The sequence below is a fragment of the Dipteris shenzhenensis genome, chromosome 16 (genome assembly GCF_047967505.1).
Source record: "Dipteris shenzhenensis isolate YYH24624 ecotype China chromosome 16, Dip_SZ_1.0, whole genome shotgun sequence".
In the NCBI taxonomy this organism is placed as follows: Eukaryota; Viridiplantae; Streptophyta; class Polypodiopsida; order Gleicheniales; family Dipteridaceae; genus Dipteris; species Dipteris shenzhenensis.
Window position 1 is genome coordinate 7,794,390 of NC_141611.1, and position 27,328 is coordinate 7,821,717.

Below are 27,328 nucleotides of genomic sequence, written 5' to 3' on the forward strand. Positions count from 1 at the left end.
CCTAACTTATTAGACCATATAAAAGAGAATGTAACTATGGCAATGTGGGACACCTGTAATAAAATGTGTGAGCATTAAGTATCTCAGTCAAAACTGATAAGAAATCATGTGAGTTTCTATCAAAACTCGCTTTCCTTCTTGGAAGGAATGCTCTTAGAGCATTTTTATTGTTTTGGTCATTGAGAATAGGTAAAAAAGATTATGAAAAGCAAAGGTTAGGGTAAAAAAGATAAATTCAGATAAGTACACAAACAAAGAAAGGTAAAGTCAAATAAGCACACACAAAAAAGATGAAAACTCATGCATTTCTTAGTAAGACATAGAAACTTGCAAAACAAAGGTTAGTTTTCTTTGAACACACACATAAAAAAGTTATTTATTGAAAGATACTAGCACCATGTGGCAAAATTAGTTGTAAACGGTGCAATAAAGTCAAGGGAGACCATTGCCATGCACATGTGAGTGATGGAGGGGAATGCAAATGGGAGCGATGGAGAAGACGATGAATTTTGCACAAAAAAAAAACAAACAAACAAGAAGAAGATGATGAAGAAGACAATAGGAACAAAGAAGATATGCAGATGAACGAAGTTTCCAATACCACCGCTTCCCCCCCCCCGAAAACCACTTTCCTACGTGCATCCCCCCACATGGCCTCCACATCCCTGTCCAGTGCTACAGCCTCCTTCATACATGTGGTACCCACCACGTGTCGCCTCCCATACATAGATTCTTCTCTTCACTCCATGGATGTCCTTCTACCTCAGTCCATTTGTGTACATTTTGTCGCTCCTCCCCCCCCCCCTCACCTGTGATGATCGAACACACACACACACACACACCCCCACCTACCCCTCACCCATGCACATGTTCGACCACTAGGCCACACGCCTGGCCCATTTCATCACTTCGTTTACATCATCTTCACTGACTTTATCGCATCGTTGACAATAAAGTCTCCATTCACTTTATTGCATGGTCTTCACACAAGCAAGGCTTCTACAGACTTCATGTCTTTTGGAACTCATTTTTTATTTTACTTTGTGTAGTTCCCCATGTGAAGTTGCTAAAGTAAGACTATATATTGCCCTGTCACTGGTACATCCTTGCTATGTCCATTATCATCATTGTTTATTCACTCTACGAAACGGTGCATGCAGTGGCATTTCATCTAACAACAACTGGTAAACTGCTATTTCCAAAGCAATATCCCTATGCTTTGACTATGTCGCTATTGAGGTCTCTCTCTCTCTCTCTCTCTCTCTCTCTCTCTCTCTCTCGCCTTCTATTTGCTTTCTCTCTTTATGAGGTGTGGAGCAGCAAATCAAAATAACTTTATATGCTTTATTATTGAATCATTTTGCATCAATTACATGGCATGGATGTTGTGTTGATTGCCATTTCAATTATCATGCGCAAATTCTAGTCTGCTTGCTGCTTAATCGATGGAACAATGACAGCTTTTATTATTGTGTGTGCAAAGGACCTACTTAATGGGTGTTTAGCATTACAAGAATTTTGCAATTGGGTAGAAGGCTCTAGAGTCATGATCTTCATTGTGTTTTGTTATTTCTCTCCATATTCATTTTTGGGCTTCATACTCACATATGCTTTTTCACTTGTGGTATTCTATATCAAGTATGTCATCTTATCCAAGTTTTCCATGTTAATTTGGATTGCTGTATTGTCCTTGATATTTTTGTGTTGCTTCGCATAAGCAAAAGGTCTCAATGATGATTACTTCTGTATTATCAAAGAGAGAACTCATACGCTCATGCAAAGCAATGCCTTTATTCATCTATTTGTTGGGCTTCAATTTCAAAAGGTACTAATCTTTGTCCATCACGAATAATAAAAGCACTAAACCTTATATTTATAGGGAGGCCACGTCTAATGGACCTCATCTCATCTCTAACATATTTTCTACCTCCTTAAAAAAAATGCCAAAGTTAAAAAATGAGATTATATTCCAAAGTAGCGATTCGACAAATAAATGCAAGAAGTTGTGAGAGCTTATCAAGTAATGGAACAATATGAGTCTTTGATTACATGCACCACAGATTTGAAATCTATCGAGATATGAGTCAGCTACATGCTATCTATATACTCGCCATCAAGAATCACAAATAAAAATATCATTGACTAAAACTAAGATATTTTATACAATGGTCATTACATAGTAACATTTTTATTTTTCAAATGCTTAAGAGAAAGTGTAATATATTTGGGACACTTATTAAATAAGCATGCATGTATAAACTAATATTCAATATTTTTTCCTTTGTTTGAGTGGTTACTTTTATTAATACATTTTTCTTTTTCTAAAAACTATTATGTTGAACATTATAAAAAGAAAATTTCAACTCCATGGCAACTTTCCAAATTTGAACACCATACTCTTGAGGTTGTAGTATCCTTTGGCCTATTGTCTCGATTCATAAGTCAGTCTCAAAATCCAATAATATATCATGTTTTTCATGAATATTTTTGCGTGTGTTCTTTTCATGGCTATTCTTAAAATTCAAAAACATCATAAGGTGTGCAACATATGTATCATATATATTTCTTAAATCTATGCTATATATAATTGATGTTAATAGGGACCCCGATTGAATTTGAGTGAATTAATTAATTTGTTTTGGCGGGGGGGGGGGCAATACTTGATTAATGTAACCTGCGAGGGTGGCGCGTTGATTAATGTAAGCTGAGCCAAGACGCTTTGATGGGGCCCACAGATTCCAGAATTCTCATAGCCACCCTCAACGGGTATATGAAGGGGAAGGGGGGGGGGGGCGAGGCAGAGAGGGGGAGGTAGAGAAGGCTAAGTAGAGAGGGGAGGGAGAGAGGAGAGGAGAGGAAGGATGGGGAGCGAGAGAGGAGAGGGAGTGGGAGAGAAGAGGGAGGAAGGGGAGAAGAGAGGGAGAGGGAGAGAGGGAGGACAGCGCAGCCAGAGGAGAGGGAAGACAACAGAGGAGAGAGAGGGAGGACAACGTAGAGCGAGTAGGGAGGGAGACAACAGGGGATAGGTTAATTAAACAATTAATTAACGCATAGTATGATCGGTTAATTGCAAGGGGAGCGAGGGCACTAATTAATTAATAGGGGAGAAGTGAATAGAACTTCACGCTCTCTCTTTACACAAATGAAGACGTGGTGTGATCAAAGCGAAGCTTCTAGGGAGAGCTAGGAATCCCTTTGTTGGTAGATTTCTCATTGGCATCCATGGCTTCCCTCCCATTTGCAACCTTGCATCTTCTCTTAGGTGCCCTTGAATCCCTCTTCTGTCCCCACAGCTTGGATTGGGCCTGTGTTGCATGGAATGCAACACAGAAGGTTGAAGAGGCAGAGGAACTGGAGCAGTAGTAGTAGCAATTGTTGTTGGGTCTGTAGCCTCTCACAAACCCCGTACTAATGACGAATGTTCGCCTTCCCTCTCGCTTCAGTGCTTTCTAGGCGATTGCCAACCACTCCCTCTCCGTTGTGCCCTAGATTTGTTGAAAATTTGCCTGTCTCTTGGGGTTTCAGGGACGCTTAAAGCTTTTGCATGTTGTGCTGGGTGACCTGCTAGTGCCTTTAGTGGACCTCCGTGCGATGGCTAGCAAAGCTGGTTCAGCCCCACTAGCAAGAAAATTACTACGTCCCATGCTACTTTGGCTGTTGAAACTCAACCCTGCAGCGCCAATCTAACGGGCTTGATTGAGGGCTTGCAAGCACAACAGTGCAGTGCCCAAGCATTACGATTGGTCTCATCTTCCATTGTATTGGTCAACCAGTCTAGGGAGGTCCTTTTAGAAATGCATATTTCAGGCATGCATTCGAGTACCCAAATAGACTTTAGTCCTGTGCCCGACTATTTAGTTTTAAAAAAAATCAAAAAAATGTGAGGCTAGTTTTACAAAAAAGAAAGAAAAAATATAAAGGCGAAAGTGCGGGCAATGCCAGCGGGTCGGGCCGAAGGAGGGATAGACACGTGGCAAAATTGCCACGGGGAGGGAGAGGATTGGGCGAAAAGGGACAAAAACTCTGATTTTGGGGGAGAGGGAAAATATATATAAATTTCGAGAGCCGTCTTCTTCTTCTTCGTCGTCTTCATAAAAATTGCTCTTCCTGCTTCATCTTCTTCATTTTCTTCTTTTGTTGCTTCTGCTTCTTCTTGCGAGCTCAGCTATTTCCCTTCCTCTCGCATTTCCTTGCCTCCCTTCCAATTTACTCCATTTCGTCCTCAATTCTCCCTCCTCTTCGGTCTCCCTGCCTGCTGCCGCTCTTCCTTGTCTTAGGGTTTCCGCTGCCCCTTGCCGGAGTCTTTTTTTCTTGCGGATTGGAGCTTCGCATCTCCGTGACCTTGAGCGACTTGTTTGGCAATCCTAAAGCGGTGGAATGCGCCCCTTGTTGGCGGTTTTCTGAAGCAGATTCTGCTCCTGTGGCCTTTTCTCAGCTTGCCAAACCCGATGAGGCCGCATTCTACACAAGGCGGGCTGGCCCGTATCGCTCTATTTTGCATAGTCTTCCTGTTCTGCACATGGAGTGCGAGATCGGCTGTGCTCAGTATAGATCTCGGTTCAGAATGGATGAAGGTCGCCGTCGTCAACATAAAGCCGGGTCAAAGCCCCATTTCTATAGCAATCAACGAAATGTCGAAACGAAAGTCGCCAGCTTTGGTGGCGTTCTCCAACGGAGACAGACTGGTGGCCGAAACTGCTGCCGGGATCACAGCTCGTTATCCTGAACGGGTTTATTCGCGCCTCCGTGACATGGTCGGTAAACCGTACCACGAAGTCAAGCAGTTCTTGCATTCCGAATATCTTCCTTACGACATTGTCGAGGATGAAAGAGGCACGGCAAGCGTGACGATCGACGATAAGGAATCCCTCTTTTCTTTTGAGGAGCTTCTGTCCATGCTTTTAGCTTATGCGAAGAATTTGGGAGAGAGTCATGCGAAGAGTATGATCAAGGATGCTGTGATAGCCGTGCCGCCTTATATGGGCCAAACAGAAAGGGAGTGTATCCTCACCGCGGCTGAATTGGGGGGGTTGAATGTCTTGGCCCTCGTAAACGAATATGCTGGTGCAGCTTTACAGTACGGTGTCGATAAGGATTTTTCCAATGAGTCGAAGTATGTCATTTTCTACGATATGGGCGCGAACAGTGCCTATGCTGCCTTGGTACTTTATTCGGCCTACACCACCAAGGAGTTCGGCAAAAATGTGACCATCAATCAGTTTCAGGTTCGTGTTGTCTAAAACGTCTCATGGAAAAGACTGTGGTAAGTTGCTGTTTTAAAGCGATGGAGATGGTTCTTTTTATCGAAATGGACGAACGATAATGTTGTCATACAACCCTTCACCTGATTTAATTCTTATTTTTCTCATTTACTCTCCATTTGGTCGCTTAGAAACTCCCTTCTCCCCCTTTTGTTCTTTCTCTTGTTGTACCGAAAAAATCTAATTTTTAAGATTGGATATATTCTTGTCTTATTAAGCTACATATAAACAACCTTTCACATGACTTCACATCCTTCTTGGCACTCAACTTTGACTCAGGTTCTTTATAATCAGCAGCCGTTTTGATCTTGATTACTTTATCCCAGTAGGGATTGAAGTTTAGTTGAACGCCAACTTTGCACGATATAATAGGAAAAAGGTCGATGCCCAAGTAGCATAGAGAGCTTATGTGAGCCCTGGAACCGTTGTCTTACAGCCTAATGAGTTCCAAACTCTAGTGATTTGTACTGGTGGGTTGCCCTATGATGTTCAACTGTTTTTCCTAAGCTTGTTTGCTTAAAGCTGTTTGGTGGGCGAGAATGAAATCAAATAACCTGGTCTTGACACAGCTTGGATGAAGAGACCGCCGACAACTTATTTAGCCTTTCCTTTAATTGCTGAGCTTTGTGGCACTTGTACCATGGCTTTGTATTGTATGCAAATTTGTTGTGGGTGCATGGATATGTGCGTATGTCTGAAGTCCTTCTTCATCATATAGTGTTGGCCATGGATGAACTGCCAGAGCTCAATCGTAGCTCACAAACTCACACAAGATGAAGGCTCAGAGATGAATACGCATGCCTTGGAGGATGCACAAGATGAAGGCTCAGAGATGGGGAGGGGCAGCCGTTATGATCCATAACTAAGTCCTGTTAAAGCTTGTATTTATGGATGGTTGGATGGATGGATATGTGTGGAAGCCTAAGCCCTTTCGACGCGATCCTTCCACGAGGCACAACTCTTCACTAGCTGCCCAATGGATAGCTACAACTCTTCCAAAATGGTGCATGTTTGGTGAAGCTGCACATGCCCTTACCTTTCACACATACAAGAGGCCTCATTATGCGGATCACAACATTCAGACATTCTATGCAATACAGATTTCTTGTTCTCTGTTATTATTATAGTCACCTTTTTGCTTCTCAGCTCAGTAATGTTATAAGGCCTGTCAGCAAATCAAGCTCCTCGAAGCAATCATCACTGTCCTTAGATGCAGCCGGCATTGATGGCCTCTGCCACAAGGCTTCTGCCAGGAGGCTTTCATCCTCCATTCTCTCAATACAAGAGGAACACTGTGCGCAACACAAGGTATTGAAGTTTGGAAGGGACCTAACAACACAGACACAATTGATACAAACACTTGCAATTCCTTACTTGACCAAGGCATACTTAAAACCTCACCTGTCCTTCAAAGTGAGGGATTGAATTAGGTCACACAACGGCACCTGTTCGTCAAGAGTAGGAGTCGATTTCAATTTCTGCAAGCCTGAACATGCTCATGAATTATAATAGCCAAAGAAACATATACTATAGATTGCACAAAATAGACAAACCCCATTATAAACTGTGGTGCTCAAACCACTACCATCTAGCAGCCTATGTGCTGCCTAGATGCAGGCGGGCTGCCTTCTAGCTCCTCAGAGCTCTTCTTATCTCTGTCAACCTGCGTGCTCCGATGGGCGCTCAAACCACCACCATCTAGCAGCCTATGTGCTGCCTAGATGCGGACGGGCTTTTCTAGCTCCTCAGAGCTCCTCTTATCTCTGTCAACCTGCGTGCTCCGACGGAGCTTCAGTGGGCTGGGGAGATCCTGCTCCAAGACCTCTATTTGCTGCTCTTTTTCCTGCTGAAAATCTGCTGCTACAGAGAGTGTTCTCCGAAGTATCCCTGGCTTCCCTGTTTCTTTGGATGCAGCCCAAACCTGAGGCACACTGGATGCTGATCACTGACCTCTATGCTGCTCTGGATAGGCCCTCCCTACCAGACCCACAGAGTTGGTTAACCCAGTCTGTCACTGCTGACCATGCTGTACAGTTGACCAGCACTCCGACCTGTATTTGTACCCGAGTAGTTCCAGCTGTCTGCTGACTGGACAGCCAGGTGGCAGGTGCCTACTGGCCTGCCTAAACCTGTTCTGCCAAGCAGACTGCGCCTTTTCTGTCACAGACATGCATCTTTCTCTGCCAGCCTGCTGCAGGTTCCGACCACACCCTCTTCTGGCCCCTTCACCTGGGCCTCATTCCAGGGCCTAAACCTGTTATAGTTCTATTTGCCGATCTGGACAGCAGCCTATAATGCTTCCTTACAGTCACTCTTAAGGACTGCACGCCACCCACGTGGCAGCCGAACTTATGAATTCTTTTTAAGCCCATGTGGCAGTCCTAGTCACTGCTTAGACTGCTTCTCTCAGATCCCTAACATGCTGCTGGTAGACCCTTCCCCATGTCCTCATTTGGGGCTCACAGATGGGGAGGTGACACCTAAAATTCCAACATAGAAGAGCAGTATGAATTCTTCTATGCAACTTCTTCTACATACAGAGATCCTGATTTACTTCCCCTGCTCTAAGTGTATGCCTTGGAAGGCGTTGAGCAGATGTAGCGTGCGGGGACTAGCTGTGCGGAAAATAGATGAACATACAAGGAAGAACTCAAGCATGAGATACACCAGATATCTTCCTAACTATAGTACACTGCTTTATTTATACTGATGGCATGACTACTGTTGTACATGGTTGCCAAATCGGCATACAAAACTGCGCTGAGACCACTCCCCTAACTGCGACATGCAGGAGATGGAGCTATGCTGCGGAAATAGGACACCCAACCTCGGCCATCTGCTGGCTGAAAGGCACTGCTGGAGGCTGGGAGCTGAGTGCTGAAATGATCTTTATATAGGGGCTGGAAAAGCCTGTTTTGGCTGACTCAACCAGCCCTAACTGGCCGACCAGCCAGGCTGGAAAGGCCTGTTTTGGCGACCTAACCAGCCCTAATCGGCCGACCAGCCAGTCTGCTGGTGGGCTGGGATGGTCGGGCTGTTTGCTCAGTCCTAGGGGCCGACCTGGAGGGGGTTGAGGCTGCCTGTAAAAGGCGCCTCCCCCAGCCCACTTTTGATGCTTGTTGCTGCCCTTTGGAGGCCCAAAAACCTGCCATATATGCTGCGTAGGTTGCTGCTATTAGGCAGCCAGTTGTCACTGCAACCTGGGCTTGACCTTGGTGCATGTGATAGCAGAAGTCTAAAGACACGGTAGACTCCATTGACAAAGTGAGGATGCTTGCAAATCCAACGATGGTGTGTGATTGGGTGCAAAAAGATGCGGAGGTATCCTCCATGATAATTGGTGCAACAATCAGCTGTCCATTATGAAAACGGAGATAAAGAGACCAGGTTATGAACCATCTCTCCAAGGTGAAGGTTATGAGATATTAGTTGGTGGTAGTTGGTTACGAGGTTGACTCAAGTTCATTATCCATGCTGGGGTTAGGTATACTTGACAAAAGCTTCAAGGGGTTTGTGACAATTGTGATGCTTAGAGGGCAGGCCAATCCTCTCACTTTTGAAAAGCATGGGCCTTTATTGCTGCAAGAGGAGGCACATCAAATTTGTGCGAGGAAGAGGTGGTGACAAGGCCATCCTTGCCATAGAGTTTTAGGATAACACTACCGCGGTGGTTTGGTTTTATTATTATGTGGGTCAAAATTTATTATTACGAGGATATTAACTTAACTATCGCATATTTTCTTGTGTGCAATCCACCGTCTCCTCAAGTCTCCCAAAAACCAAAAATGAGATCACAGATGGAGAGAAACAATTTTAATTGGCATAGGCAAGTAGAGAGGGATGAAAATCTGAAGATAGGACGGAGCAAAACACTTTTATGGAATATGACAAAAGCACAAAAAGATTTGCTAGACTTGTTAAGTAACCTTTGTTATCACAGCACTCGGTATGGGCGATTTGATGCGGATGCCAACAAGGGCAAAGCCCAAAGATGACAATTATTCAAAGGGTGGCAAGCCAAAAACAATGGGGACAAAAAAGAAGAGAATAAATTCTTTCGAATGTGATAGGCCTAGTGCCATTGCCAAAAAATTGCCAAAAGGAAAAAGCAGATGACAAGAAGATTGAAAAGGATGATTAGTCCTCAAGGAGGAGTCAAATTTAGTGATCTTTATACTCAAACAAATGCTAGCAATTGACACCAGCCCCTATGAGACATCTACACCATTTGTTGGAATCCAAAATGAAGTGTCCACACTATCAAAATGACAAAAAGACTCTCAAGCCAGATCCACTCAACAACAAAGGTCAATGAGGACTCCAAAGAAAATCCCTCGGTCAAATTGCAACTTGTCAAATGTCAACATGGACCTATCAATGAGAAAGGCAATAGTCATTCATCAACAATCATTGTTGCACTCCATACAATTGAAACAATCCATACAACCAAAGACAAAATATGTCTAGATGCAACATGAAGTGCTGAGTTAAGGAAATCAAGAGAATTTGTTCACTATCGACTCTAGAGAATAAAAAGTGCTTTCCGTTGTTCTTTACATAGGTAATCCATGTAAGAATTTATTTTTTGTGAGTTTGACAACCAAGAACAAGATGAAGGGGAAGCTTGATGATGAAGGTTTTCATGCAGTCGAATATTGGGACGAAAGATTGATTGTATAAGATTAGTGCATTATTTTCACTTTTATGAGACGGGATTGCTTGTAATCAATCAAATGCCAACCTATACCTCTTTTCAAAGGGGGATAAGAGTAAATGATTATTGTTCCTTTTGTTAATGAGCTGCATGGGCTGCTGAGGAAGAGGTTGCTGTGGGGTGGGAGCTTAGGCTGTTAGGAATTAACCCAACAAAGGGTACACGCAGCAGAAGACTTATAGTAATGCCAGGAGCTCACACGGTGTGCGGTGTGGGTGTGGAATCGCAAACTTCTTTACTTAATGTGCATCACATAGATGTGCAGACTCATCAATAGACAATGAACCAGCCAGATAGAGAAACCACCAAAATATATATTTCCGTCCAAAACTATGGACACAATACAAGAGAGAGAGATCCAGAGTCCCACCAATGGTGTGGTCCTCTGATCTAACCACAAGGTCCTTCTCTTATCTGCTGGCTATCTCTAGACTGGAGTCCGCGTGCTCCACCTCGAGTGTCTGTAGACTTTCCGTCCAGTGTGTTCTTCTCCACCTTACTGCCTGTGAATGAGCCTAGGTGGGCAGCCCCTGCCAAGCTTTGTCTGCAGCACACAGGTCCCTGTTCCATTGCTCCAACCTGCTTGTGAATGGCTGCTCCAGAAGGTATGGTGATCACAATACCTTGCTGCCCTAGAAGACAGCCAAGGTCCCAGCCCTTAGGGAACTCAGTCTGCAGCACTCCTTCAACTCTCCTTTACCTCCAAGATGAGGCCAAAGGGTGCCTTCAGGCTGCTCCTGTCTGCTCCACTTTCTGCTGGATGTTGGATATGAAATGAGGCCTGAGGCCTCTCTTTTTATCGGGTTCAAGGCCCCCTTGAACCAACCGACCAGCCAGCCCTAAATGGGCCGACTGGCTGGTCTGTAGCAGCCCTAACCAACCAACCAGTTGGTTGGCTGGTTGGCTGCCTATCCAGCCCTATTTAGGGCCCTTTGGCCCTTTGTTCCATGCAGGGTCCAGCCCCTTTGCTGCTGCTGTCCTGCCACCTGCCAGCCCTGCTTGCAGGCCACAGACCTGCCCATATACTTTGCCAGGGACCCCGTCATGCAAGCGCCTCTGCCAGGCCCTTCTCCAGCGCTGTACAGTTCTGTACATTGATGATGTCATCGCACCTTTCATAGGGTCCTGCTGCAGTCCACTGAGTGCCTCGTGCCAGGCCTGATCCAAACACTGTGTCCCCGCCATCTTCCTGCACATGAGCTGCTCCTGATGCAGCCTTTCATCCTTGGGATACCCCACCAACCATGAATGCTCCAGATCTGTCCCAGATCCACACATCCAGGTAATCTCTCTTTGGGCACATCCTGCCCTAGGTCTCCCTCCCCCACGCTCTCCTCATTTGGGGGCTTACAGATGGGGAGGTGACCTTTCCAACACCCCCTCTCACCGACACATCTCGGCCCAATGCCAACACGTCGATGAAGATGCTCCATTAACTCCCGGGTCGTAGTCCTCTGGAACTTTTCGATGTCAAAATCTTTTCCTGGCTTTTCATCCAGTGGCTCCTGCTCCACCAGGTCCGGTTCTGCTTCCGCACACCATCCTGGTACACAGGTCCATCTTTGGTACCACCTCCTTGTACCACCTCCTTCAGTCACGTTCCCGCCTCTGAACTCCAGCAATCTAGCCGTCACGATCTTCCAATCATCCCCCTCATAATGAGTGAACAACCTAGAGTCTTCTAGGCACCATGCTCTAAGGGTTTGTTTCAACCCGTCCTTCCTTTGGCAAGGTCTGCAACAAAAGTACATCTCCAAGATAACCTGGACTGCGAATTTTAAACGCACCTGACTGAACCTGAGTCACCCTCCTTCTCACAAGGGCACAATCCTCCGGTCGTGGAAGTCGATTCCCTAGAGCTTCTGAATCAGGGTCGTCCTTCAGCAAGGTCCCTGCCTTCAAGCTCCCACACTTGTGAGCCTCCTACTTGGGCTCTGATTAGAAAAGACCCAACAGAGGGTACACGCAGCAGAAGACTTATAGTAATGCCTAGGAGCTCACACAGTGTGCGGTGTGGGTGTGGAATCACAAACTTCTTTACTTAATGTGCATCACATAGATGTGCAGACTCATCAATAGACAATGAACCAGCCAGATAGAGAAACCACCAAAATATATATTTCCATCGAAAACTATGGACACAATACAAGAGAGATAGATCCAGAGTCCCACCAATGGTGTGGTCCTCTGATCTAACCACAAGGTCCTTCTCCAATCTGCTGGCTATCTCTAGACTCGAGTCCGCGTGCTCCACCTCGAGCGTCTGTAGACTTTCCGTCGAGTGTGTTCTTCTCCACCTTACTGCCTATGAATCAGCCTAGGTGGGCAGCCCCTACCAAGCTTTGTCTGCAGCACACAGGTCCCTGTTCCACTGGTCCAACCTGCTTGTGAATGGCTGCTCCAGAAGGTATGGTGATCACAACACCTTGCTGCCCTAGAAGACAGCCAAGGTCCCAGCCCTTATGGAACTCAGTCTGCAGCACTCCTTCAACTCTCCTTTACCTCCAAGATGAGGCCAAAGGGAATGCCTTCAGGCTGCTCCTGTCTGCTCCACTTTTTGCTGGATGTTGGATATGAAATGAGGCCTTAGGCCTCTCCTTTTATAGGGCTCAATGCCCCCTTGAACCAACCGACCAGCTAGCCCTAAATGGGCCGACTGGCTGGTCTGTAGCAGCCCTAACCAACCGACCAGTTGGTTGTCTGGTTGGCTGCCTATCCAGCCCTATTTAGGGCCCTTTGCTGGCCCTTTGTTCCATGCAGGGTCCAGCCCCTTTGCTGCTGCTGTCCTGCCACCTGCCAGCCCTGCTTGCAGGCCATAGACCTGCCCATATACTTTGCCAAGGACCCCGTCATGCAAGCGCCTCTGCCAGGCCCTTCTCCAGCGCTGTACAGTTCTGTACATTGCTGACGTCATCGCGCCTTTCATAGGGTCCTGCTGCAGTCCACTGAGTGCCTCGTGCCAGGCCTGATCCAAGACACTGTGTCCCTGCCATCTTCCTGCACATGAGCTGCTCCTGATGCAGTCTTTCATCCTTGGGATACCCCACCAACCATGAATGCTCCAGATCTGTCCCAGATCCACACATCCAGGTAATCTCTCTTTGGGCACATCCTGCCCTAGGTCTCCCTCCCCCACGCTCTCCTCATTTGGGGGCTTACAGATGGGGAGGTGACCTTTCCAACATAGGCATGTGCTGAAGAGGCTGATGTACGAGCAAAACTTCACCTCCTACGTCTTGTTTGAGCTTTATTCTGGCTATTCATCGAGGCTGTGCTTGATCTCTCGAAGTAGGTAGTCTTCCTAGAGCCGTAGGCGCCAGTGAAGGAACTCAACTTTGAGGGCTAGGGGTCAAGGGTCCAACTCTTTCCTCGTCTCCCAAGCACTCTGATCCTCTACACACCCCAATGTATCCAACTCTCCATCATGTCTTGGATCTGCCCGCGGGCTTTGACTTTAGTACTAGAAGCCCCCTAGGTAATATTATAGAAGACCGGATATGGATTGATATAGTTAGCAGCACTGATGAAAACGTTGAGTGGCTCCCTTGTCTTGGAGAACTTGCTAGACCAGCAAGGTGGGGTACATCCCTCCCATGATGCTTCCAAGATGGCAGTGTCAATCTCCTTCCCTTGCGATGAGCTTCCCTCAGATGCTACAAGGTCTGTAGATGATCCATCGGCTGCTCTATGAGTTGGCTCCAAGCTCCCAAGGGGCGGGCAAGTTTGCTACCCACTGTGCCCAGTTGATATGAGTGCGGTGGCCCAACATGTGCCCCTCTTGATCCCAAAAATCTGGATGCCAATTCAAGGGTTGACACTCAAACTCCGCTCTGCACTCCGCATGAGATCGGTGGAGAGACGTCACCACACCCTCATGAGGTTCCACATCTTCGTGCTAGTCTGCAAGAGGTTGATGGAGAGACGTCGCCACACCCTCATTAGGCTACACGTTGAATTTTACCCTTTCCTCATTAGGGGGGCCTCTGTTAAAATCCATTGGTGTGATGTGCCATTGGTCTCCCGTGTGAGGAGTGTTCCCAAGAAGCCCTTGCTGAATCAAGAGCTCCCAAGGCTTTGATTTTGGAATGATCACTCTAACGATGGGATTGCCTAGGAGGGCTTTGCCTTGCATCTCTAGATTGCGCTCCTCTGCTTGAGGGAGGATCATTGTTTATCAAGCAACGCTCGCATGGGCATCTTATGTGCCATTTGATCCTGCCCAAAGAAAATCCCGCACCATTTTCTTGAACTGTCCCATGCACCTTCTCTAGAAACACCAACATGACGTGATGTATCAGGCTCTAGACAAAAGAACTTGGTTCAACACAATAGATTGGCTTGCTAGAGATAACCTTGCTGAGCTCCAACGAAAGAGCTTCCAATGCACTCTTCGGCATCGGAGCTGTGTGGTGATCCTTTGAAATGTTTTGGGAGAGACTAAAATGAAATATTCAGCCTTCACAAGCAGTTGTAGCTTGAATGAAGAGTGTCTTTTGGGGTAGAGGTGTCAACGCTCCACTTGTGAGCCTTGGCACTTGTGTAGGACACATGGGTGAGAGGTGCCATGTAACCTAGATGCCACATGGGCACATAAACATGGTAATAGAACGGCTGGCAGAGGCATGGTTGCCATGTGGGCAGCATGTAGGTTTACCACATGGGCAGTATTGGGGAAGATTCACGAACAACTTAAGCAGCCATGTGGGCTGCATCAGATAAAACAGCCTTATGGCATATTTTTGGTCTTGGAAGAGGGCAGATCTCAGGCAAGGCCAAGCCAAGGCTGGGGCAATAAAAGAGCCTATAAAAGGGCGTCACATTGGGAGGCATCATGGCTTTGCCTCCTTGCGGCAATGTCGATTCTTCTTTCTTTTGTTTAAATAATTGGGTATATACTATAGTTGCATAGGGTGATGAGAGTTGACCGGTCTCTCCTGATCTCTCCTGAGTGTGAAATGTGTCCTTCGCTTGTCTTCAGTTTGAGTAGAATTTGGCTCTGAATAGTGGCAAAAGCTCTATTTGTGGGCTTTCTGAGTACACCGACCTTCATTCCTACCAGTAAAACATTGCATGTGACTCATGCATCTCCTGAAGTGGCCTTGCCTTTGAGTCAAGTGGTGCTCTAAGGAGTTTGAGTGAGAGCTTGGAGCATTGAGAAAAGGTCGGACTGGTTCCTAGAGCAGCAACGATATGGTCTCTCTCCCGTGTTCACTTCTGCTCTCTTGTGAGCTTGAGTCTAGCGGTCGTTGAGTCGACTTAGGAGCCTACTGCTTAGTGGTTCAGTTTTCTCTATGTCTGTGTATTTTGGCGAGCTCTGTAGTCATTCCTTGTTCATTGCCTCTTTGGAATTCGTCCTCTTAGTTTGTTTGGCAAAGAAGCAACTATGTTTCCTCTTCAACTAGTTGCTTGGCAAAGAAGCAACTATGCTGCTTCTTCAACTATTTCTCCATCTTCTCTCGGATAGTATCTCATCCAAAGGAAGCAAGTGACCTCTTGGGTTATGTGTAGCTATTGTTGATTGTTGTCTTTTTGGCAGTTTACACACGCACAACAAACACAAATGCAAATGGGGTGTGTGTGTGTCTCTATCTGTTTGTTTGTACTCCCCCCCCCCCCTCTCTCTCTCTCTCTCTCTCTCTGTGCATCCACACACACGCACGCATGCACGCGAGCACTGACATTAATATAAAATACAAATGGCGTGTCTAATGCCTCTAAACATTAAGAGGGATTCAAGGTGCGTTGCATACCTCTCCTCTCATTATGCCCCTAACGATTTGTACCATCATGAAGTCTTGTGTGATTAATCCAAGGAGACTAGATATGATCTTCTTCTCAAATCCTGGTTTAGTGCATTGTATTTCTACATATATCAACTCTTCATCTTTACAAATGTAGTTTGGATGCCCTAATCATGTTTTGTTAGACTATCTCTCATTTTGAGTTGGTTGTGAAGGGAAACTTGAGAGTAGTAGATGGACTCTTAGAACAGTACCGGCATATATTATTCTCATTCTAATTATTGTAATCATCTCGTGTGCCTCTTATATGTTTTATATTGAAAGCTGATAGATGCGTTATGATCGCATTAGACTTATCATTCAAAACACCTCAAACTTAGCTGGAAAGTTTTAATTTTGGTTTGTGATAGGACAGATAAATCATTGCCGCTGGGAAAAAATCTATTTCAAGGAGAGGAATGGCACATTAATGTTACATTATCCTTGTTACCAACTTGGAAACTGCCTTATGATAAAGATTATCAGTAAAGCAATCCGGATTGTATTCCCAATATTTTCTGCATTGCTGTATTGGATATCCAAGTTTATGAAATCTTTTCAACATTGTGTTTCTCTCTATTGTTTGTGTACTTTTTGAGTGCTCCTCATCAAACGAAATGGCAGAGCAATCCCATGGAACTTGCCACATTTTCAGCTTTGCTGTGTTGGATCAGCGAAATATGCAGCCTTAGTCTTCTCAATTATTAAATTTCACTCTGTTAATGCCCCTTTCATTGCCTTTTACGCTCGCTTTCCCAGGTGAAAGATGTGAAATGGGATGCTTCACTTGGTGGACAAAAGATGGAATTGAGACTGGTAGAATACTTTGCTGATTTGTTCAACAAACAAATTGGAGGAGTTGACATTCGGCAATTTCCAAAATCCTTGGCCAAACTTAAAAAGCAAGTCAAACGTTTAAAAGAGGTCCTAAGTGCAAACACAGAAGCTATCTTGTCTGTGGAGGCCTTGTATGATGATCATGACTTCAGGTCAGTCGTTCTGAGTACATTTTCACAGCTTTCAGAGCATTTGTGGGATAGAGAAGAAGCTAGATTAATTTGGCTGTAAAATGGCTACCGTCAGTTTAAGGTGTGTTTTGAATCTACAAAATTTGGCCAGATATTTGAGATTTGAAGCATGTTTCCAGAAACTAAGGAATACCTACTTTCTAGACAATAGATGAATCTGCCTGTAAAGGGCTCCTACGAGCTCAACTTATTATTTTTCCTTAGTTCACTGAATGTATTTGATTTATTTGGAGCATCTGTGGTACAATTGAAATGCCTTTAACAACATTTGTCTTTTAGCTCATATTGAGATCCGAACCAGTGAATCCCTTGATGCAGTGATGTGCTAGACAAAATAAACGTGTGACCATTCTGTCACTCAGAAAAAATAGGCTTGTGTATTAGTATGTTGGGGCTACTGGTATTGGCACATGGGTGTTTTTCATTTTGCGGGTCGAGGTACTCGAATTTGATCGTGACAAAAGGGATACTTCTCCAATTGTTAGAGACTTCTTCATTGCAATTCACATTGCTCTGGTTAAAAGCTGTGGGTCATGCATAGGATGAAGGTATTGATTGTGATCATAGAATTGAAGTGCGGAGTTAAAGCCATTTCAGTTTTAAGGAAACTATAGTGGAGCTTGATGGGGATCAATAACTATTGTTTATATATACTACTATAGTCACCTCTCTTTGTCAAGTGGAGGTTATAATAAAAATGACAAATTTTAAATTTAATGAAAGCCTTGTCCCATGTGAAGAAAGGGAATTATTCTGAAAACTTGCCAGATCAGCATTCTACATATCTTATCATTTTTATCATTCCCATTTTGAATTCGTTTTTAAATTAAGTGATTACTTTCGTAAACACTTTGTTTTTATGTGGATATGCTTATGTCAGGGGAACATAATTTGTTTTCATAGCCCTGTACTGGTTGAAGTATACAACTCTAAATAAAAATTGTTCATAATCCCATTGATACAATTTAATGGAATATTTAAAACGTCAGCATGCCCTGTTTTTAAACTTTCTGCGATGAGTGCTTCTGATTGTTTTCCTTTGCAGGAGTGTCATCACACGTAAAAAGTTTGAAGAACTCTGTGAGGACATTTGGGAACAGGCATTGGTCCCCATCAAGCAAGTGCTTGAACACTCTGGCTTGGCTGTCGAACAACTGCATGCAATAGAGTTGATTGGTGGCGCAACACGCGTGCCCAAACTGCAGGTAAAAGGACATCTCCAGAATAAGCAATCTGTGTATCAGACTCTACAATGACGCTCAGATGTGCCCATGCACGAAATGCCCAGCAAGTGACACATCTGTTACATTATTCTATCTCTACTTCATCCTTTTTCTATTGTTTGATGACATACTGAAGCCAGAAATGAAGGTGAATTTGACTTTCAGTATTTGGGTGCAAGTTTACAAGATGTCTATAACATTGGAGATGCATCTTTTTTGTTTTCTGTTCTGCAGATGGTCCTATCTGATTTTTTGGGGAAGAAAGGCCTGGATAGGCACCTTGATGCAGATGAAGCTATTGCCCTGGGAGCTGCTTTACATGCTGCAAATTTAAGTGATGGTATCAAGATGAATCGAAAGCTTGGCATGATTGATGGGGTATCATACGGTATTTTTATGAAGATTGAAGGTTTAAGTATTACAGAGGGAGAAGAGGATGCGTACGAATTAGTTGTGCCAAGGTTAAAGAAGCTGCCTAGTAAGGTCAGTTTTTTTGTCAAGGCATGGTTTGACACATTGTTTGCTTACATGACAGATTAGTTGTAGGATTTTGGCTGGGGTATTTTCTTAAACATCAAGTTTGTGGTCTTGCATTCTTTCAATTGAATGACTGCTGAAGTATTTCATTTTGTTCATAGACTATTTGATGTGATGTATTTGTGTTGGGGAAGGTATTTTTCCTTTGCTGATGATCATTGTTTAGAGTTTCAGGTGTTTAAATCTTTAAGGACTACCGAAGACTTCAAGGTTTCATTACTGTATGATTCAGCTGATATCTTGCCCCCAGGAATTAGTTCGAGCAAAATTGCAACATTTGCAATTTCTGGTGTAACTGAGGCTCATGCAAAGTAAGCACTCGCATTGGACTGTTACCTCTTCCTGTTCCTTGGCTCTTGCATGTTTAGCAAGAAATTATGTATACTATGAGTGCTTCATTTCAAATGGCTGTTCCCTTTTTCTTGATATGACATTGGTTGTGGAGCAGGCATGGTTCACGGAATCTCTCTGCTCCTATAAAGACAAATTTACACTATTCCTTGAGTAGAAGCGGGATAGTGTCTTTGGATCGAGCTGAAACTGTTGTAGAGTTCTCTGAGTGGGTAGAAGTGCCTGTGAAGTTGCCTGTAAACATCACAAACTCCTTGAATGAGACTAAGCCTTCATTGGAAATGCCTGAAAAAGATGACAAAGAAAAAGAACCCAATAACAACAGAGAGAATGGAGAAGGACAATCAGTTGCCAGTGAGACTTTGAACAGTACTGAAGCAAATGATGGATTGAACACCTCTGTACCAGAGTTTGAGACGGTTATTGAGAAGAAGTTGAAAAAACGGACAATAAGATTACCTCTTAAGGTTTGCAAAAATTGTGTTTTTAGTTCTATTTCAATGCTTGCTCTCATTTTCTTTCAAAGAAAATAGTAAAATAGTAAATTAAATATCTGCATTGATAATAATGTGTCCGCAGTTCCTATTGAATCTCACTGATCATGATAACCTTGACGTCCATCAGTAAAATTGTTTTTATTAGTGAAGTTTATGTGCAAGGTGAAACTGTGCTTGGTTCTGAAACAGAATGGGTACTGGAAATTAAATACGGTATATAATGACACTGCAGATTAAAGATGTCAGTGTAGGAGTAGTTAGGCCAATGCCAAAAGATTCCCTTCAGGAGGTCTGGCTTCGGCTGGATAAGATAAACCGCAAGGATGAAGAAAAGAAGAGGACAGCTGAAGCCAAAAATAACCTTGAATCATACATATATACGACCAAGGAGAAGGTAAAGGGCAGCCCTGCAAGGGTAGATTCTGGAAATCTTTTTGCAGTCATATTGTTTTTTTGGGTGCAGATTTATCTGACAAAATCATGTATCTAAAAGAAACTGCCTGTGATGCTCTGCCGTTTTACTTCCAGTTAGAGTCTGCAGAGAGTATTGATAAAGTCTCAACTGAAGAGCAGAGGGATTCTTTCCAACAGGATCTCAACGCAGTAAGCTACTTTATCCTTTGTTTTAGAAATAAGATGATGTTCTTTATTAGATGAAGTTGGAACCTTTGCTTTTTATTTTAAGGACAGCTCACCAGACTTTGTCAATAACTTGAATGAGCAGGCAGAAGATTGGTTATATACTGATGAGGAGGAGGCTACAGCAGCTGAATATGTAAAAAGACTGGAATCCTTACGGGCCACCGGTGATTCGATTTTTTTCAGGTCATCAATGCTATTCGAAGTCCACTTAGTGGTTCCATATTGTCAGATTTCACAGGTCTACAAAGAGGGTAGCCAAAAGGGTGTATTTGTGTTTAATGGCTCAGTTGGCTGGTAGTCTAAGATATGGCGCAAAACAATTGGAAGTAAAGACTTATGCTCTTGGCTGGTGCTTCAGACTGTCAGAGCTAGAATCTAGACCTGCTGCAGTGAAGCTTGCTCAGAAATACCTTGATAGCATCAAGGAGGTATGATGGGCTACTGAATTCTTAAGCTTTCTTATCCGTCTTTGCTTTCTATGAAGTACTGTTGCTTCAAAAGGAATTCTTGTGATTTGAGGGTCTTTAATAAGAAGTGCATTTATTATCAGACCCTGGACACATGGGAGAAAAGGAAACCTTGGATCGCTGACAGCAGCAAAAAAGAGGTATGCTCCAAACTTATGAATGCTTTTGTTTTGATAGTTTGCATATGCACAGTGTGATATATCTTTGTTTTCTTTAAAACTCATTGGGCTTGGATTTTGCTTTGTTTTGAAGCTATTGGAAGCCACTGCTGCTTTCAAGAAATGGTTGGCAGAAAAGCAACTAGAACAAGAGAAGTGAGTTATTCGCTTTTTTGTCCCTGCTTTGCATGTTTCGATTCTCAATTCACCTTGATGAGACGAAAATGTGCACAAAACATCGAAATAAAACAGAACTTGACAAAATTAGAACTCTTTGCAAGTCTTATCATTTAAATCTGATATATGTTGAAACAGGCTACAATTGTTATCTTAAACAAATTAGGTGTTAAATAGATCAAGCAAGCCAACGATGTTGTAAATGACATTCATCACCATGAACAAGTTTTTACACAATTAATATCAGAAAGCTGCACCCTTACCATGACGTAGGTATTTTTTATGGCTCATGTGAATGACAAGCACATTCTGGCGACTATTGACGTCCAAAAAAGAATAGCACACATGTCCACAATACGCAATCTCTACATAGGAGCTCAAACATCTCTGCACAAAATTTATAATGAAAAGGGGTGAAGTATCACCACCCTTCACAATTCCAATACTCAAACAATGTATCTACTTTGATTTGTATGGTTGGTTTTCCAAGCATTAAAAGAACGTTATTTTCTCTAGAAAATGAAGTTGGATGTACGTCTGTGCTCTCTTTGGTTCAAGATCCTTTTGTTGGTTCTCTATTATTCCACTGTGAGAGAGGCATATTTAGGTATCAAGGTATAAATAAGCCCAGATTTCTCCAACAAGGAGGACGGATCTATAACAACTGGCAACTTGACGCCAACCTAGGTGGTCATGTGACAACCAACAGCCACATGTCATTCTTATTTGCCAAACTTTATCGAAAGCTGTTCATGTGGCAGCCAACTGCCACATGTCATTCTTCTTTGCAAAAATTTACCTAACACTGCTGACGACATCACCTAGATGTAAGACTGCCTGCATCATAGCCCATACTATTTGATAAGTTGGATCTTAGGCTCTACTGACATTGCTGCCTGTACAGTTGTCAGAATGGAAGATCTCAGTCACGAGACTGTCATGGCTGCTGTCTTCATGTCCCAAGACCTTTGTTTTGCCTTGATGTTACCAAAGGCATTTGGCAAGCCCTGAGGTTGCCATAGGGTTAGGCAAATGCGCACAGGCTGATAGATTCCCGTCATAAGGTAAGCGGCGAAGCGACCTCCGATTGAAGGACTACGGATTCTCCTTAGGCTATCAACTGAAGTTCACAACCCTTCATAGTTTCAATACTCGGCACCTGGATATCCGCAACACCAAGACGGTCATGTGCTAGGGCAGCACAGCCACATTGGTTGGGCACATTGAGCCGGTGAGATCCCTAGCGGCCTGGAATTGGCTCCCCCAGCAGCCCAACTAGAGGCACAAAGCGCTCGCCCACCTAAGAGAATCCAGTAGCAAGATTCAAGAGATCATCTCAGAGGCACAGCGCAAGGGGCAACAAACCCTCCTTGATTTTGTGGTCAATCCTTCCTTGGCGAGTTTCTTATTGCAACAGCAAGACCAAAAGTTTGCTTTCGAAAAACCTGGTAGGCACCTTTGTCTAGTCGAGTTGAATTGCAATTTTGCATCTAGAGCATTTGTTTGCTCCTGCATGCTCTCTTGCTACACCCATGACAGCTTTGCCATGATTTGCATTGTATACACACAGTCCATTGCACATAATCCAATGCCTTGGCGACGTCACCTCGAGCGTGATGCAAATCCAAGGTCGATGTAGTTTGTCACAAGTTGTTGGACCCACGAATAGGTACCATGCTCTGATACATTTTTGGACGCACCAATAGGTACCATGTGGCATGCTTCGATGCATTTATGGAGCCTAATAAGCTCCATGTGTCATCTGAGAGGGTAGTTGAGGTATGACCAGTCGCCATGTGTCAACTAGTGCCTTTTGGCGCCTTGCATTTTAGGCCTTATCTTCTTACCTTTGGAGGGGAGATCTATGCCCTTTCAAGAATGCGTGTTGGATTGTCTCACTTTAGAGAATTGTGCTCTCTCATTGAAATGGTTTTTCATTGTTATCATATTTTTTTAAAATTCAAGTATAGGATATAATTATGATGCTTTGCTTGTTAAATGTTTGTAGGACACCGGGGCACGACGAACTTATCTTCACTTCAGATGATGTTTATGCAAAAATTGCCAAACTGCAAGAGAAGGTACATATGCTTTTTCTAGCTTGAGTCATATTTCTATTGACCAAATTTTGAGCAATGTTCAATTGTAGACTAAATGTAGTCTATTTTATGCGTGCATGCATGTATGTATTTGCATACATACATGTGCGTGCACACTTTGGTGTGTACTTGTATGTAGGGGGGGGGGGTGAGTGTACATGCACGGGATCTAGATTATCCTGCATTCTTGCATGTGTGTGTGTGTGTGTGTGTGTGTGTGTACATGCACGGGATCTAGATTATCCTGCCTTCTTGTCCAACCGGCCTGCAAGATTTAGGTCTTCAAGGCCATAGCCCACTAAAACCAAGTCCACCATCAAGGGACATTCCATCCCCTACATGGGCAGATGGTCGCAGACCTCACCCCATTTTTCGGGAGACCCAGTATAGCTGCTTATGCTTGGGCACTGATGACGACATTAGTGTTGCTTTGCTTGCTTAGTATGTCTTCCTTCTGTTTTTCAAAAAACTTTTAAACCTCTTTTTTCTTCTCTTTCATTTTCTCTTTTATTTTCTGCGTAGACTTTTGGATTTTAGAATCACAAAATTTCTAATTTTGTAGTATTGGATATATTCCAGTCGTACAAAGATATATATAGAGATTTGGCCCACCCTTGGGGCTATATTTGAACAGCTCCCTTCAACAATTCTTGGAGCAGTTTGGAGCCAACACATGCGCCCTCTCTCCCCTCCATGGAGTACCTAGGGCTCTTCCTTCCCTCACCTCATGCTGAGCTGCGGCAGGCCATTTATACCGCTCTGGAGCCCCTCTTTTGCTGCGTGCTTTTTCCCTGTAGTGCTGCAGTTCAATCACGGTTGCAGCAGCTCCTATACTTCAGTTTAGCCTCAGTTTGCAGCAGCTCCATTACTCAGTTCAACCTCAGTTGCGGCAGCTTTATTGTTCAGTTTCGCCTCATTTACAGCAGCTCCTATTCTCCACTTTACTCTCATTTTGCAGCAGTTCCATTGCTGAGGTCAGCCTCAGTTTGCAGCAGTTCGTACACTCTCAGTTCAAACTCAATTACAGCAGCTCCATTGCTCTATTCGGCCTCCATTTCAGCAGCTCCAATGCTTCAATTTTGCCTCAGTTGCAGCAGCTCCATAGCTCAGGTTGCCTTAGATACAGCAGCTCCATAGCTTAATTCACCTCCACTGTTTGCCCCAGATTTGCCTGAGTTGCAGCAGCTCCTTAGCCCACTTTACCTCCGAGCTTGTGCTAAGTTAATGCTTAGTTGCAGCAGTTCCTTATCTCCATGCAACTCCAGTGCATGCTCAGGTAATACTCAGTTGCAGCAGGTAATACTCAGTGCATGCAACTCCAGTGCATGCTCAGGTAATACTCAGTTGCTGCAGCTCCTTATGCTCAGTTAGCCCCACGCACAGCTAGCTGCTTGCATTAGTTAGCATGCTCAGTAAATATCATTTAGCATTCTCAGTAATCATCAATCAGTATACTGAGTTTGCATGATCTAGCACGAGCTGCATCAGGTAGCATGCTCAGTAAGGATCACTTAGTGTGCTTAGTTTGTAGCAATTAGCATGCCCATTTGCATCAGTTCATACTCAGTAAGCATCAGTTATTATGCTTTGATTAGCAGAGATTATATGCTAAGATTGCATGAAGCCAGTTTGCAGGGTATTGAAGTTGGTTGTTGAGCTATTTATTTAAATGATTGTACCATGTGCAGCTCTTTTCCCTCAGTTGGGACATCGGCTTGTAGCATGTCTTAGCATTTTTTGCTTGGAGATGTTTGTTTGGGAGGGAATAAAATGAAATGTATAGTCTTCACAAGCAGTTGCGGCTTGAATGAAGAGAATGTGGACTACTTTTTGATTAGCCTTCTCCTTTAGTGTTAGTGTTTGTTACGGCTGAGTTTGTCCTTTACCAATAGAAAAAGTGGATGCTCAAGTATGTGTGGGTTTGTGAATATGGATGTGTGAAAGCATAATTTTGTATTATTACATCCCATTGTTGCATGCTGTGATGTGGTGGGGATGTCATAGTAGCTAGTCCTTGCTATGGAGTTTATTGTTTTCAACTTTTGGAGTGACTAAGAAGCAAGAACTTGCTCACCTCCTTGTTAACATACATAGCATACAGATGAACGTATATACAGATGGACACACAATTAGACAAGACATACACACACAATTAGACAAATTCCCTCTCAAGATGGGAGTTTCATCTTTTCTTCGTTTGGGTTCGCTGCTGGGCACTATGGACTTTATGGACATATAGGAATTGTAAAGTCTTTGGTGATCCTACTTTCTCTCTGTTTGGCTTTTTTAGGCGTTCTTTGCAGCAATCTTTCTTTGATTGCTTGCAGAGCCCATGCATAGATCATGAGGTCTTTTTGGCATATACCGAAATTTTCAGTTGATGTAATTGTAGCACCTTGTTTTGAGGTTGCTACTCATATAATATAATCAATCAAAGATTTCACCCAAAAAAAAAAAAAGTGTGTTGGGGGGGGGGACTTGACCCTTGATAAAGCAATAGCTCTCCCACCATACTCCACTCCAGGCACAGGGCAGAGGCTAATCAACTCACCAGAATTTTGCGGCACAAATGAACTAGAATATTAATCACCAGCCCAAAGCCCTAATCAGAAGCAAATGTGCAAAGACCAAAACTTCAAACCTAATCAAAACCCAGATTAATAGGAGCATATGGAACAAATGAAGAGCTAACATATAGAGACACGGGAGGGTCTGTCAAGGGTCCAGGCCTTATTTGATGTATGGTGTCAAGCGTCACAGGATTTTCTGAGACCCCTTTTTACATAAACCTAGAGGGGATGCGACTGTCTGTATGAGGCTTGCCAATCTTCATCGGGGTTTTGATAGAGGAATGTTAGGGAAACTAGGCATGTACCAGCCACCACACCAAGGGTTCTGATACCATGTTAGACAATATAGAGAGGTTGCTTGCTACAGCCAACTCCCCACAGCAGAAGACTTTCCCAAGATCACACAACACACTCACTACGTGTGTATACACTAGCATAAATCACAATTTGAGATCTGAGAAGTGCATAGCATGTCGTACAGCCAAAACGTGTTCAAAGATTACTTCAAAATAGGACAACTGGATACAAAAGTAGATCTCAGTGTACACTGCCTTTTTTCCCGAGTTTGAGCCGTCTAATGGAAATCGTTTTGGAAGTCCATATGCAGCAGTAGAGTTTTTCCTGTTGTGGTTATGCAGCCTCATTGTGTTCTGCTTATTTTGGATTCTGCTCCAAAGTTGTATGGTTTAGCTCGGCTGTCCTGCCCTTGAATATGGGGAATATTCTCCATCCCTTCATCAAATTCTTTTCCATTGCCATATTCACTATCACTGCCCTCTTTCCATTTCATCATTTCTGCAAGGACGCCTTGAGGATCCGAGGCTTGTATATTTGCTGCTCTTTCAAGTTTCAATACCTTATCAATTGCTCCATCTGTTTCACTTGAATGATCGTTCTTTTAACTTTGTTTTCTTTTTGTTTTGGGGGGCTGTGTGTGGAGGGAGAGTGTGGGGGGGGGGGAAGGTATTTGCATATTTGTGTGCTGTCTGCATGTGTGTGTGATAAAGGAGTGAGCACAGAAGTTATGGGGGGGGGTGGCGCTGAATTTCAGTGCTGAATCTTTTGTACGTTGATTGCAGATTTCTAAATTGGACAAAATGCCAAAGCCCAAGCCCAAGGTCGAGAAAAAACCTTCCAATAACACAAAAGAATCTTCTGCAGATCCCCAGAGTGAGGGTACAGGGTCTAGTAATGCGACAAGTGAGGAAGGCAGCGATCAAGAACAGGATATTAAGGCAAATGCAGAAGAGGTGACAGAGGCCATCCATGATGAACTCTAAAGCAGCGCGAGAGCAATTGACCACACTTGCAATGGTGCCGCTTATGAGTGTGCTTTGCAAGTGTGGATACCTTTTTGCATTTCATCAATTTTGACAGCAGCGTATTAAGCAATGGAAATGTAATTCATGATGAGCTATGTGTAATTTATAGTACTAATTGCGAATCAAGAGGTCCCCCAAAAGAAGTGGGGAAAGCTTATAGAATGTGCTTTGCTATTCTGCTAGACTCATGGTCACTTGTACTTACATGGGAAACCCAATAACCACATGTGCATGCCCACCCAAAACCATGTCGCACACATTCATCACCGACATGAAAATGTCACACATGCACAACTACTTGCATGCTTACACATTACATACACATATTTCAATGTTTATTTCCACGTCACCTAGATAAAGATGCACACGAATACACACTTGTTGGCACTAGATCTGCGTGTCATCAGTCTTGTTCCTGTCAAATTGGAGTCTAATCAGATAGACTTCAGTGGTTCTTCGGATACCATCACGCAAGATCTAACTCATGATAAGCGCGATACCC

General features: G+C 43.8%; 1 protein-coding gene across 1 annotated transcript; it reads left to right on the top strand.

Annotated features, from left to right (window-relative positions):
* Positions 1-4,099: 4,099 nt before the first annotated feature.
* LOC147892495 (heat shock protein 70 (Hsp 70) family protein) lies at positions 4,100-27,008 on the top strand. Its single transcript, XM_087387025.1, has 14 exons — positions 4,100-5,225; positions 16,515-16,744; positions 17,829-17,988; positions 18,241-18,489; positions 18,718-18,854; positions 18,992-19,361; positions 19,624-19,785; positions 19,920-19,994; positions 20,116-20,216; positions 20,392-20,461; positions 20,584-20,640; positions 20,753-20,814; positions 22,844-22,916; positions 26,584-27,008. The coding sequence occupies exons 1-14, from the start codon at positions 4,449-4,451 to the stop codon at positions 26,782-26,784; spliced, it is 2,724 nt and encodes a 907-aa protein (XP_087243151.1). The 5' UTR covers positions 4,100-4,448; the 3' UTR covers positions 26,785-27,008.
* Positions 27,009-27,328: the final 320 nt, after the last annotated feature.

Excerpts from the sequence above, each read along its gene's own strand:
- LOC147892495 (XM_087387025.1), top strand. The coding sequence starts at position 4,449 with ATGAGGCCGCATTCTACACAAGGCGGGCTGGCCCGTATCGCTCTATTT. Across the intron at positions 16,745-17,828 it reads TATGATGATCATGACTTCAG|GAGTGTCATCACACGTAAAA; the intron begins GTCAGTCGTTCT and ends TTTCCTTTGCAG. Across the intron at positions 20,217-20,391 it reads GGTGATTCGATTTTTTTCAG|ACTGTCAGAGCTAGAATCTA; the intron begins GTCATCAATGCT and ends CTGGTGCTTCAG.